We start from the raw sequence: 13579 nt of genomic DNA, 5'->3' as shown, positions 1-13579 counted from the left end.
GCTCTTTCACAGGCCTTCCTTGAGCCTTCCTATCTTCCTGCCAGAAAGAGCCTTGAAGCTGGAACACCCACTCCACCTGCCAGCAGCAAAAGAGGTCAGCCCCACAGCAGTGCTGACCAACTTGGCTCAAAGCCCCAGCTAATCAGCGTGATCCCAGACATGACTGTACATCTATCTTTCCATAAGGGGACGTGGGGGAGTGACAAAAACATTTTCTCAGACCAGGGGCAACAATGACAAAGGATGAGAAGTTTTCTCTTAAGCTTAAAAAAAAAAAAGTTGTAAAACAAGTTATAGCCTAATAGTGTATAAACCGAACAAAGATACACATTTCTAGAAGGAATACAAAAACATTACTCTCTGAATTTTACTTGTTCGGTTTACTCTTCTATACATAATTTGTATTTTTTTATCAATATGAATTAAAGTTTTTCAAATTTAACTTTGTCTTTTTCTCCTTTAAGAATCTTGCTTACAAAAATTACTTAATTCCTAATTAGGAAAGAGCTCTTGTTTATATGACCAACCCTTTCTAACTAGAGATGGGGGAAAAGCCATTATAAATTGAAAGAAACAAGAAATCAATGTTATACCTGGATTCTGTTCTACCCCTTAGGATAAACACTAGCAGCAACATTAAAGGACTGGGCTGAGCCAGGTAACACACACAGTGGTACGTGGGAGTTCAAGGTCACAGGTTCCATTATGGAGATGATTACAGCTTCTGGTCCTAAACCTTGTCCAGTAATCTCAGGCTGCCAGGTGAGCATTCATCATGATGCACCTACTCCAAGATGGCCATGGGGCAGTTCCAACCACCACCCCAGTACCTCGAAGCATCAGCACTTCACAGGCTTGTGTTAAGGCAGGTTTTTTGTTTTTGAGGGAGATTTCTGGTCACCTTAGCTGGGGCTTTCCGATGCCTCGAATCGAGTCCAGCTTCCTGCTTCTCTAGTTCTGTGGCCCTGCTTCCTTACACCAAAGTGCTTGGCATGTGTTGGTGCTGTGGATTCCTCTGGTTTTCACCATCATGGTCATTGATGTGACTACTCGCCAGTGCTCTGTATCTCTTTGGCAGGTGGTATCACCAGAGAAATAATAGCAGTCAAGATGAAGTTTGTCACGGGTGGACAGACAAGGAACTGGGCCAGGTGACACCTCCCCGTAGCCTAGCCCAATGAGCAAGGCTAAAAAGATTCTGAATCCTTCCTAAGCAGATTCAGCTGGCAAACCTTGTAAAGAGGTATAAAACACCAGCTTGGAATGTTTATTACAGGGGGTAAGACTATTCTGTTATACTCATTGTCGGCCTCCCCTAGTCTCCACCCACCTTCCTATGTAAGCTCTGCTTTAGCCACACAATGGCCAGTCCTCTCCTCCAGAGGCCTGTTTACTCTCAATTTAAATTCAAGGTAGGGAAAAATTGCACTTGAGAATGAATCATCCATTTTATTTTATTTTGTCATGTGCTCACAGCCTCTCTCCTCTCCCTGGCAAGTCACAAAGATAAATTAAAAATAAAATCTACAAGGAAAATAATTTATAAAAGCACTTTCCAGGCTCATGCCTTCTATCCCTACTGCTCAGTTAATATGTCGCTTTCTCCCCCCTAAGTGGGAAGGAGAATCAGTGCTTCCTCAACTCACTCCTGCCAGTCTGGGGCAGACAGTACTCCAGAGCCAGGCATGGGTGGGGGCAGCAGTGGCAAACAGTTAAAGACACTGGTCCTGGAACCATCTGGCCATCTTGGTACTCCCCTCTCTGCCTCCCCCAGGCAGTCCTCTAGGAGCCCCTGCTAAGCTGGGAGTGCAGAGAGGCCGCCTGTGGCCAATATCCTAGGTGGGTGGGGGGAAGGGAGGTGCTCTCGGGCCCCCATTACACACACTTCTCATTCTCCTAGGAAGAAACCCAAAAAAGAAAGCAGACAGAGACCTCAGGACAGAGGAGAAAAATCCCAAATGTTCACACAGTTACACGGAGTCTTTATGGCAAAGAGAACATTTAGCAGCTTTGAATATTGGGGTATCTCCTTTTTACTCAACACAAGCATTCTAAACCCTTAAGTGAAACAGGGCTCAAGCCCTAAAAAAAACCAAAGCGCGAGAAACTAAAAGGACTAGTTTTTTGTTGCTGCTGCTGGGTTTTGTAGTTTTGTCTTTTCCAGTGATAAGCCCAGTTGTTAGTGGGAGGCCTGAGGGAAGGGTCACTCCCCAGTGTTGTGCTGAATACTTTCTGGCTTCTCTCTATCATCCCCCTACCTCAGAGCAGCCCCCAGGAGGCTGCAGGCCCAGCACTGGGGGCACTGCCAGCACCCCAGCTGCAGAAGAGCTGGGCTGCAAGTGAGGGGCAGGGTAGGGGGCAGGAAGAGAACAGCATTCGCATGCAGGCTCTGATGGAGTCGTTGGAGCCTCAGCTCAGGGGTGACTGGGCACAGGAGACGGAGTGGCAGAACAGTGAGTGACATGCTTGGTGTCTGGACTGCTTCAACACAAGGCCTTGTGACCCTTTCCTGTTCATGCTACCCTTTAACCCTAACCCTAACCTCCAAGCCAGTGTTGGGTCCCAGTGGCTCCCCTATGAAACATTCCAGGGAATATCCAAGAGCTCCCCTTCAGGGATGCCAAAGTGCAGGAGCAGGAAGAGTTCACAAAGCCCCTCCCAGAACCCACCCTGTCTGTGGTGAAGTGGGGTTTACTCACACCAATGACCTAGTCCCACCTAAAACCTGCTGCCTAGAATCCTGGCCAGGTTCAACCTTAACCTGCACTTTTTTCTTCCAGCTTTGATTTTTAATTTTTTTGGTTTTCTTTCCTTCCTTCCCTCCCTCCTTCCAGGAATGAGACTTTTTACTATTTTCTTCTCTTCTCAAAGTCCCTTCCTTCCCCTTTGTCGGCCCTCATCAATGCCATCACCACCCCTTCCCTTGAAGGAAAAGGGTAGGCGTCAGGACCCTGTCCACCCAAACTGTCTGGTTACTTCCACCCTCCTGAGTGGGGGAAGCTGAGCCAGACAGCACCTGTGCCCGACACTTCCTGTCCACTGACCCGCAGTCATCCCATCTGAGATCATCTATTGGATAAGAAGGCATTAAAGTCCCCCACTGTGTAGGTCCAGGTCCAGGCCCAGCCCTTCTCCAGTTTCCACCTTGGTGAGTGTCAATCCCCTCCTCCTCCCCAGGCTCACTTTCTCCTGTCCTTTGGCTTCCTCTCCTGTCGTCGGGCCTGCTGGTCAGCCAGGGTGCGGGGAATGAGGAGGACACTGCCATCTCCGGCGTACTGGAGTGCGTACTGACTGGGCGAGTAGGGTCGCCCATTCTCATCTCGCAGCCGCCCAAACACCTCCTGGTACAGGCTCTGGACCTTCTGCTTCATCTGCCGCAGGGACCGGAGGAACTCCACCTTCTCCCGCAGCAGTCGGGCTTTATCGCGCTGCAGGTCCTCCACATCCCGCTCCAGGTTCAGGATGGTATCCAGCTTGCGCTTGCGGCAGTTCTGCGCTGCCATCTTGTTCTTACCCCGGCGGCGGATGTCCCGGATGAGGCTCAGCTGGGCTTCGCTGAGCTGGTATTTGGACAACAACTCATTGAACTCCTCCACAGGCAGGTTGATGATTTTGTCATTGGTGAAGGGGATCTTCATGGCTCGGGCTCGATGCTCATCCCGGCTCATCTGCTTGTCTAGGAAGTCGGTCTGCTTCTCTTTGCTGCCTTTCTTGAGGGCGCTGGGTGGTGGCATGTCAGCAGAGTCAAGGGCACTGGGCGCCATGTTGTATGTGTGGTTGTGGCCCACATGCTCCAAGTAGGGCAGGCAGGAGAGCTGAGACGGATCCTGGTAGCTCATGCGGCAGAACTTGGAATATTCAGGCTGATAGCCAACCGCGCCCTCAGCCTCTTCCAGATCCAGGGTCTCAGAGTCAGAGCTGTAGCCAACAGCACCTTCCTCAGAAAAGGAGGAAGAGGCAGAGGAAGAAGTGGAGGAGGAAGAGGAAGAGGAAGAGGAGGAAGAAGAGCTTCCTTCAGAGCTACTCAGGGAAGAAGGGCTATGGCTAGAGTCCAAGGAGAGGCCTGAGTCAGAGTCAAATTCTTCTTCAAGCTGGGAGGCCTGCACGGGGTTGAAGCCTTCTTCAATGGCCAGGTCCATCAGGCTAATCTCATCCAGCATGGCTTCATCCAACAGACCCCCCAGTGGGTCAGGCAGCTCGGGGCCTGCTGTGTCATTGGCTGTGCCATTGAGCTGGGGTGGAAAGAAGAGGCCCGCCAGGTTGGTGGAGCCAAAGGTGGTGTTGAGGCTGGTAGAGTTGCTGGGGACCAGCGGGAGCAATGTGGAACTGCCGGCCACGGGCAGGCTCTCCACCTCAGGGCTGAAGAGTGAGAAGTCCTGGCTGCAGCCCCCCAGAGATGCCTGATGCAGGCTGACATTCTGATTGATGGGAGTGTTGGGGGCAAGGCTGTAGTTGGTGCTCAGTGGGTCTCCAGGAGGGGCACTGTACAGGATCTCACTTGTTGATGTGTTCACTTCCATCGCCTGGCAGGGGAGAAGAGCATCACCTTTCACTCAGAGCAGACTCCCCAGGTGAGGCGGGGGGCTCACACTAGCAGACATCCAACACAAGAGACTGGAAATCAGAGCCCATAGTGTCAGCTCCTGGCCCTGCTTGGTCCACAAGGCCTGGCAGAGAGAGGTTCTTCCCTATGGACTCCACCCCAACGTAGGACTGACCAGCTCATGTTTGGCCAGACTCCTTCATCTTGGAAGGAAAGTAAGAAAACACCTAACACTGACTACCTCTTCAATGCAAAATCAGCAGAGTGAAAAGACCAAGCCTTGGAGTGAGAAAACCTAGCCGCACCACTGACTGCGACCAGGGGCGTATCGCTTAACCTCCCCGAGCTTACATTTCCTCACCTTTCATATTGTGGGCTGACTAGATGATTGTGAGGGCCAAGTGAGATGCTGATAGCTATAAAGTTTTTATCAATGCTAAACTCTGGAAGCACCCAACCAAGTGATTATTTGCTTGAAGGAAAAGAAGAAGGTACACCTAGGAGGCAGGCCTACTTTAAAAGGCTCGGCTATGGGGTTTTAACCCATACCCCACTTCTGACTCTACTCCCTACTGCCCCAAGGAGACACCTGGACAGTCCACACTTTCCTATTGATCAGAGAGGTATTAATCTTTCTCTTCCCAGAGATGGAAAAGCAATTGACTGCTAAGGTACCCCACACAAAGTCCTATAGGTGTATGTCTTGTTATGATAATCCTACCTGCATTTCCATGATGGACATGAGATCTTGCCACTGCTGTTCCAAATCAAATGGTGACTCTGTCCCCGTTAGGAGGGGAGATAAGAGGTTGTTCTGAAGACCTGGGGACTCGCTCTCACTAGGCACTGCTTCTGTTAAGCTGGAAATGTCTGCTGGAAACTGGGGCAAAACACAGAGACTTTAACAGAGAAGGAAGACCTGCTTTCTGCTTTCCTCCCAGAGACCACCACCTGAGGTTCTGTTTATTCCTTCCTGAGTTCACCCCCAGCAACCAAGAAAAGGCCAGCACCAAGAGCTGGTCCCTCAGGCAGCTGCGGAGGGACACAGCGTGTGCAGGCTGCCTTGCTGGTGCGGTGGGCTCTCTCTGGAGTCCTGCTCACCTCGGCATTCTCCCCAAAGGGGCATGTGGCCTCCAGCAGCCTAAGGCACTCTTCCAGGGACAGGGCCGTCTGGTCCTCCCCACCAGGCACTTTTGGCAATAGCAACTGTAAGTCGGACTGATCTGTGCCTATGCTGCCTGCAGGCCGAAGCTTCTTCCCCAGCCTTTCCACAGGGGCGCTGAAGAAGGACCTGTGTGGTCGCAGGCCTATACTCTCCTTTCGTTCCCGGGCTAATAACTGACCCTAAGTCCCAAACTCCAAGGGAGAACAGAGGGAGAGTGTTAGAGCCCTAACATAAACAGGAAGCTGCTAAGTGTTTTACCTCCTCTGTGCTGTTTGTTACTAAGGCTTGGCCCCTCTGCTTCTGTTCTGCTCACCTACTCCCCCTTCTTCAGCCCACTCACTGTGACTTAGAGACCCCACCCAAAATATATATTCAGGTCCATCCCACAGACACAACCTGCCTTCTCGAAGGAGATGTTTCTGGGATTGAGCAGAGATGGGAGTACCTGGGCAGGGAAGCTCTCCCCAGTTTCTCCATCCACTAGCAGGTTTCGCGCCAGAGCTTCTGCGCCCTCGCCTGGCCAGGTGTCGTCCTGCTCCGCTCCATCTTGCAGTTCCTTATCCACATCCTGCTCTTTCTGGCGATGACTATAATCAAATATCTCACGCCCAGCCCCCAGGTCAATATCCTGTCGCCAAAGGATGTCAATCAGATCTATGTCCTGAAAGACAGATCACCGTGACTTTAGCTGAGTCCAGGGGCCCCTCCCTCCCTGTCCTCCCCCTTAGAGGTCCCTCCTAGCATCACTCGAGTTATTCCTGGGTGAGGCCCCTCCCAGCCCTATACCCACCAGCCTTTACTCCTGCTTCTCTATACCAGCAAGACTTCATTCATCTACTTCCAGACACCAGCTTCCAAAAAAACCAGGCACTAGTAAAAACCACCAGCGTAACCATCACCATATAAGACGGTGGGCTTAGGATCTGAACCAGAGAGACACAGCCAGGCCAAAACGCAAGGCTACCTCACCACTAAGAAAGACGGGGGAAGCGTGAGTAATTTCTCATTTGGGGAAAGGGAATCCCTTAAAACTTGATTTGTAGACCACGGCAAGCAAGGGCGAACTGTCATGCAGAACTGCTTCCTGGTGGCCAGGCTTGCATCAGCCTATGGTGCCATTCATTTGCATAAAGGGGTGGGGTGGGCTGGGCTGGGCTGGAGAGGAAAATCCCTGCATTTACAACCACCTGATGCAACCAATGACAACAACAGACTGTCTCCAGTCCTTCCTACAGCCAGTCCCCCTTCCCTGGCAGAGGCAGGAGTTAAGGCTGAACACCCACAACTCTTAAAGCCCCGGCTCACCTCGAGATCCATCTCTGCCAGAATCCCCACTCTCGGCTGCTCCTAGCAAGCTGCCTTGATCCCAGGAGAGCCTCAGGCTGTCAGCTGATCCTCACTGGGCACCCCACCCCGGCCAAGGCCGGTCCCACGGTGCCCCCTCAGACCAGTGCTCTCACTCCCTTCCTTACCACACCCCAGGGCTCACTGACTCCATCATTCAACCCATTCAAGGACATAGCCCCCATCACTGCTCAGCCACAACAGCCACCTCAGGTACCAAAATCCCTCCTTCCTGTTCTACCCAGGTGGCTCCTGATCAATTCCTGCACCAACTGCCACCCCCACTGCCACCAGTATAGAACCCTAATAAGAGCCTTTACGGCTTCCTACACATGCCACCCATGCCTGAAGAAACCCTACACTGCTGCCTTCCATTCCGAGATTAAAAAGCAGACACCTTCCAGAAAGCAATATCCTTAGATTGGACCCACCTCCCTTACCCTCATCAGGTATCTCTTTCCCACCATAACCCTCCCTGATGCTAAGACCTCCCACCAGGTGTAGGTTTCCCTTTGGTCTCCCCGTACACACAAACCTGAACAGGAGCCCTGGACCCAGGAGCAGAGGTGGGCTGGGCCACCCGGTGACCAGCCAGCAAAGAGTTAAGGGGCCGGCTCCCTTTGGCAGGGCCCCCACCACTGTGAGAGCTGCGGTCCAGGCGGGTCATGGTCTGCGAGATGAGCCCCAGGGCAGCCAGTGCCGGGAAGCCGGACAGGGGGCTGCAAGGAGCTCTTGGCTTGCAGGGAGCACACCAGGCTGGAAGGGTGGCCCCGTGCTAGCTCCGAGGGGCCCGAGGAGGTGCCCCGCCCGTGCTGCTGCCTGGGCGGCCCAGCCCAGCCCTCTTCCTCCATCCTTGAGCAGCCCCCTCCCACTTCACAACCCCAGTTCCACTCAGGCGCCCAGCAGCCCCCACCCTAAGCTCACCGCAGAGGCTGCAGTGAGATGGGACTCCCACCCCATGCTCGGTGTTCAAGCTGCAGAGGAAACCAAGCTCCCTCCTGGGCCTATCCTCCCTTTCCTCCTCTCCCCTCAGCCCCAAACTGTTACCTAGGCTGCAGCAAGGAGCCAATCCTCCCCCTCCACCCCGCAGGTCACTGCTGGAGGCTGCAGAGAGCCAATCCTCCCCGGGTCGGCAGCTGGGCTGGGAAAGCGTCCTCCCTACCTGGTTACCTAGGCTGCGATGAGAGCCAATCTCCTCCCCCAAGTCTCCGCTGGAGATGCGGAAAGAGCCAATCCCCTCCCACCGCCTGTTACCTAGCTGCAGCCGGGAGCCAATCTCTGCACCAGGGCAGCTGGAGAAGCTGCCGCAAGGAACCAGCCCATCCCTGGGCCGCCTCCGTCTCCTCAAGGAGACGCACCCAGGGGCGGGCAGCCCCACCCAGCCCAGTCAGCCAGCCGGGGTGGCGCAGTGAGAGAGCCCTGGGGGGAAGGGGTGCCACTCTCCTTCCTGTCGCATCCTGCTTACCCAGCCCACTCAGGACTGGGCAGAGGCTCCTCCAGCAGCTTCTCCGGGAATCTTAAGTTCTTCCCTGGAAGTGGAAGGAGTTTTCCCGTTCCTTGGGAGGGCTGTGGCCAGTTGTCCTCAAGCCCAAAGATCACAAGCCAGGCTGGGCAAGAACCTAGTGCACCCAGACCCACTGGGAGCAAGGGGCTTTGTCACCCTACAACAGGCCAGACGAGAGGAAGGGGGAAAGCTATTTGTACAAGTGCAGCGATGTCACAGTGCCAGCTAGGCCTAGCCCCAGTCAAGAGGGAGACAAGAACCTGAAGGCCAGCACTGAAGGAGACAGGTGTTCCGCAACATCCTGGCCTCAAACGCGTCCCCCACTCCCTTTACCCTACCTTTGTTCAAGAGCATTCTTTGCCTGACCCCTAGCCCACATCTCTAAAACAGGAAAGAAGCCCCTGACAGAATCAGGATCAGTTCTGACTCCCATCCTCACTGCTGCTCCCCTTGAGCCTAAGGTCAGGTCAGGGACAGTATGTTCTCCTTGGTCACAGACTGCTCCTTGGAAAGAGCTGTACATAGGCCACCCCCACTCTGGGCAGAGTGCCAACCTCGAGGGGAATCCTATCCCTGACAAGGGCCTGGGCTATGGCTGACCATTGAACAGGCCTGGCAGTGGGGGAGCACTGCCACCCCAGGGATAATACCAGCTCCAGCACTGCCTGTCACATGCTTTGGACCTGGGTATTTTTATCCCTGAGTTGCTGAGGAAATGTTGTTCTAGACACATAATAATCCTCCCTTCCCCCATATCCAGCCTGGGCCCCTAATGCTGACCCATCCCCAGCCCCCAAAGGGAGCAGTGAAGGCCTGGCATCAGGGAAAACATAACCCTCATGAAGGCCAAGAAATGGAGAAAAGCAGGGTCAAAGTCCCACTCCATTCTTCCCCAAACCACCCGTGTTATATCCAAAACATCCCATCCCAGGAGAGCTCCCAGCAGGAACGGGAATGGAGCTACCTCTACAGGGTTCCCAAGAGCAAGCCCCAGTTACACCCAGCCCCTGGGGAGCTACACTGGGACAGGAGGAAGGAAGAGTGGCTGTTAGGCATACTTTTTCAGACCACTCTGCCTAAGATTGGAGCCCATTTGAAGGGAAAGGACAGAGAAAGCAAAAGAGAGGTTAAAGTTCCCAGTGGCACTGTAAGAATCTCAGAAGAGGCACCTAAAGGTAAGGAATATTCATGGCTCCCAAGCTCAGATAATTCCAGCCTCTCTCAAAGTAGATCTGGTATGAGCCAGCTGAGCAGTAGAACAAACCGGACATTACTGACAATTGGGGCCAGATCAGTCTGTCATTTGGGAGCTGTCCCGAGCTTTTTAGGAGGTTTAGCAGCATCCCTGGCCTCTCCCCCACTAGATTTCAATAGTACTTTCTCTAGTTGTGACAACCAAAACTATCTCTCGACATTGCAAAATCGCGCCCAGTTGCGGACCACTGGCCCAGAGGAAGCCAGATGCTTTGACAGTCACTAACATTCAGAGAACTGAGCTCAGGAATGGGCTCAAAGGCAGAAGAGGCAAAACCTAATCTGACTAGTGGACAGAGGGGCAAGTTCTGCAGCATCTGTAGCACTTTTTCTATCCCCTCTCCCCATCCCGGTCCCACTCCAAGACGCAGCTCTGGAAAACCCAACCCAGTGCATTCCAGCCTTCTCTTTCCCTAATGGCCAGGAGACAGACTGCACTGGGCCTTTTTCTTTCTTTCTTTCTTTTTTTTTTTGTCAAGCTCCTTGGGGCTAAGTGGTCAGCCATGGCCAGACACAGAACTCAAAGCCATTTTATCATCACGTTGGTGGGATAGGGGCAGCAGTAGCCATTCACATCATTAAAGACAAATGCATCACCTTCTGGCCAGAACAGTGTGTCTGCCACTTTCAGGAGCTAAAGATCTCTGATACCTCAAAGCAAGCTGATTTAGGCAGCAGAATGTAGTTTCTCTTCTAAGTCCCAGCCTTGCCTCCCTATGTCCTGCAGTGGGCCTTTAGCAAAGATGGGAGCCTTGGTCCTCACTGGGCCAAGAATAACTATCTAAATCTACTCCTTGGGTCAGGTCCAGAACAGGAGACTTATCAGGACCTTACAACAACAGGACTGACCACAAAGGAGAACTTCAGGATATGTGTGTTTTGATGTGGGGGGAGGTACAAGGCAAGAGTCCACAAAGTATGTGTGTCTTAGCAACAGATATACACCGCATCAAAGCCCATCACAACATGACTCCCTCCCCCACACCCGGGCCTCCAGGAGTCATGTTGAAATCCAAGCAGTAAACACACTGGCATGCTCTAGGAACCTCCCACTGCCCTGACAGTACATTTAGAGGTGGGTCAATGGTTCAACACAGGAAATGCTCCCAGCCCCCAATTCTAGTCAGACAATTCAGCCCATTTCTATCCAAAAACAATGCATGAGATCTCCTTGGAACCTTGCTGGTTCTTTCCAGGGGTTAGTATACAACCACAGTCCTCCAGGACCCCCACCCCATCACAAGCAACCCTGACCTCCTACTCCATTCCTCCATGTGGCCACTAACCTCTTTGGTTAAGTCTCCACTGACTGGAGGGGCTACAGCCCCCAAATCCTCCAAATCTTCACTGAATCCCTGTTCCGTTTCGCTTTCTCGCACCCCGTTGTCTGGGCCTGTCACATCTTGGAGGCCACTGGAACTCTCGAGGGCAAGGCCTGAACTGGGCTGGCTGCCAGAGACAGACCCCTCCGGATCCCGGTGGACCAGCCAGGCGTTTACCTCAGTGGTCGGCACCTGGAACCTGTCCAGGGCCCTCACCTGACTGAGGAGCCGCCGGGCAGTGAAGTAATTGTCCAGGTCTATGCTCTTGGGGTGGATACCATAGCCATCCAAGGTATTCCTCAGGTTGTGGAACTGGGTCTGAGTATAGGCAGAACTGGGCCCCAGGATGATCTCCCGGAGCGGGGGGAGCTGTGAGGTCAGGTAAGTATCCACGTCCACCCGCACCCCAATCAAACTCAGCAGAATGGTGAACTGGAGGAGTCCTTCCGTTAAGTATTTCTTCAGAGAAAGCATTGCTGAAGGACCAGAATGTTTATGCTTTTTGGTTTTTAAATCTTCCAAAAGACAAATCAAGGCCACTGCTCTGCTGCTCCAGCCAGCAAATTACTCCCCTCAGTGCCAAACCCTGTACCCCACCTTGGCAGAACACAGGGGCTGAGCTCCCTGATGGCCTCAGAGGAAAGCACACCCCGTGGAGGCAAGGCCACACTCCAGACCACATTCACTTTTTCCTTCTCGACACCTCACCTGTGAAAGTACAACTGTTCCTAACCCAGTCCAGGCCTCAGGGCCCACGTGACTTACTGTCTCCACAGTCCACATACAGTCACTTCCTCACTCACATTAGTCGTCCTCTCTGTAGATTCCACTGGAGGCTGTTCTCGGGAACAGCTGATGGATTTTTTTTCCTTCTCTCTCCTAAGGTTTATTTTCTTTGGCTGGAACTACAGGCCTTTTGTCTTGGGTCAGAGTGTCCCGCCTCCTCCCCACTTACCAGGGGGGTTTCCAGAGAAACCTGAAATGGGAATAACAAGAGCAACAGGATTAAGATTCCATAATCTTCACACCATGATCAAAGCAGAAGGTAGGAAAGACATTAAAGGCTAGTTTTACAGGAGGAAAAGTAAGTCAATTATCATACTTCCCCCAAAACGAGAAATCTCGTATAGACAGGACAACTAGAAAAGGAAGGTATTGCTCACAAAGGACCAAAGAATACTTGTTTCTGTAGATTAAACTGGCAATACCCTAAAAGGTAGCTTGTTGTGGGTAAGCGGAAAATGCCCAGAGCATTCGAAATATTTTACATGTTGTCTGATTTACCAACCCTCCCTGCCCCCACACTATACACACACAACCCAGCTTCTATTTTTATCAGAAGTCCATTTCCTATCTTAAAGGAAAACTGGCTGCCCATCTCTCAGGAGAAAACTGCCCACAATCCTGGTCCCTTCCCATTCTGAAGAGGAGGATGAGATTATTAATGGATTAGAGTGGAAAAGGACATGAGGAACATGTTCAGGCCACCACTTCACAGAAAAGGATAATGATTTTGTTTCCTAACTTTGAAATCTGACTTCCTTTTCCCATCATTCTCACATTAAAGAAAAGCGGGGGGAGGGAGGACTGAGGGGGAAGCTGAGCCAGGATTAATTAGTCCAGAATTTGCATAGACAGGTTTTATTTTCATTCGCATGACCTTCTGAACTAAAACAAGGATAGATGGCCAAGTTCTCAACCTAGAGAGCCAAGCGGGGAAGGAGTAAACCTACCTGTCTTTCAGTTTTTGGTCTCTACTACTGGGCTTCCTTTAACCTTATAAACCAAGACATAGCTCTCTTCACTGTTATGACCCACCTACCAACTTCATCCTAAGGGGGAAGCGGGATCTACACTTCACTCTCTCTCACTCACACACACCCTTATTTGGTTAAACACAACTGTGACCCAGAATTCCAGCTTACCCTATCCTCCCGTTCTCACGCAATTTATTACTAAAACCTCCCAAGAGCCAATTAAGTTCGAGAAACCAGACAAGGCCCTTTAAAGATCAAGGAAGGCCAGAGGCCTCTGGTCTGAGCCCAGTCCCCCGTGCCCAGGATACCCGACTCCGGCTGGGACCAAGTCGCCATGCCCGCTCTCGGCGCCTCGGCCTCTAGCCTTCTGGGGCAGCAGCGAACAAGTGCTACTTTCCTGGCCTTGACCCACCCTTACGGCCAAGCCCCACCCCGCCCTCCGTCCCCAAGGCCCCACTACGCCCAGGCCCCGACTGTCTACGCAGCCTCTTGTGCTTCATTGCTCTACGGTCCAGCCGAACCGGCTTTCCTGACCTCGCGGCCCTCCTGCCAGGCCCGGGGCTGACCCCACCGCGAACCCGCCAGGCGGCCCCGCTCCCCGCCATCGCCCTCCGGCTGCGCTCCCTGAAATCCCTCCGGCCCCGCGACGCTGCGCCGATCCCGTTGGGAAGAAATCGTAACGATGCCGCT

The 13579-nt window shown here is 52.6% G+C and overlaps 1 protein-coding gene across 3 annotated transcripts; it reads right to left on the bottom strand.

Moving 5' to 3' along the window:
- Positions 1-361: 361 nt before the first annotated feature.
- On the bottom strand, positions 362-13313 carry NFE2L1 (NFE2 like bZIP transcription factor 1). Of its 3 annotated transcripts, none has more exons than XM_039873710.1 (5): positions 13198-13313; positions 11097-12108; positions 6154-6336; positions 5265-5423; positions 362-4523 (listed from the first exon to the last, which is right to left on the bottom strand). In XM_039873710.1, exons 2-5 carry the CDS (start codon positions 11604-11606, stop codon positions 3180-3182), a joined length of 2196 nt encoding a protein of 731 aa, XP_039729644.1. In that variant the 5' UTR covers positions 11607-12108; positions 13198-13313; the 3' UTR covers positions 362-3179. The 3 variants fall into 3 exon arrangements, with proteins under 3 accessions (XP_039729644.1, XP_039729643.1, XP_039729642.1); XM_039873709.1 differs by having other exon boundaries at positions 6154-6369; positions 13198-13299; XM_039873708.1 differs by lacking the exon at positions 13198-13313 and adding an exon at positions 13058-13190 and having other exon boundaries at positions 1938-4523; positions 6154-6369.
- Positions 13314-13579: the final 266 nt, after the last annotated feature.

Source organism: Pteropus medius, unplaced genomic scaffold, assembly GCF_902729225.1.
Source record: "Pteropus medius unplaced genomic scaffold, Ma_sr-lr_union100, whole genome shotgun sequence".
Classification (NCBI taxonomy): domain Eukaryota; kingdom Metazoa; phylum Chordata; class Mammalia; order Chiroptera; family Pteropodidae; genus Pteropus; species Pteropus medius.
This window is presented reverse-complemented; position numbering and strand designations above follow the sequence as displayed.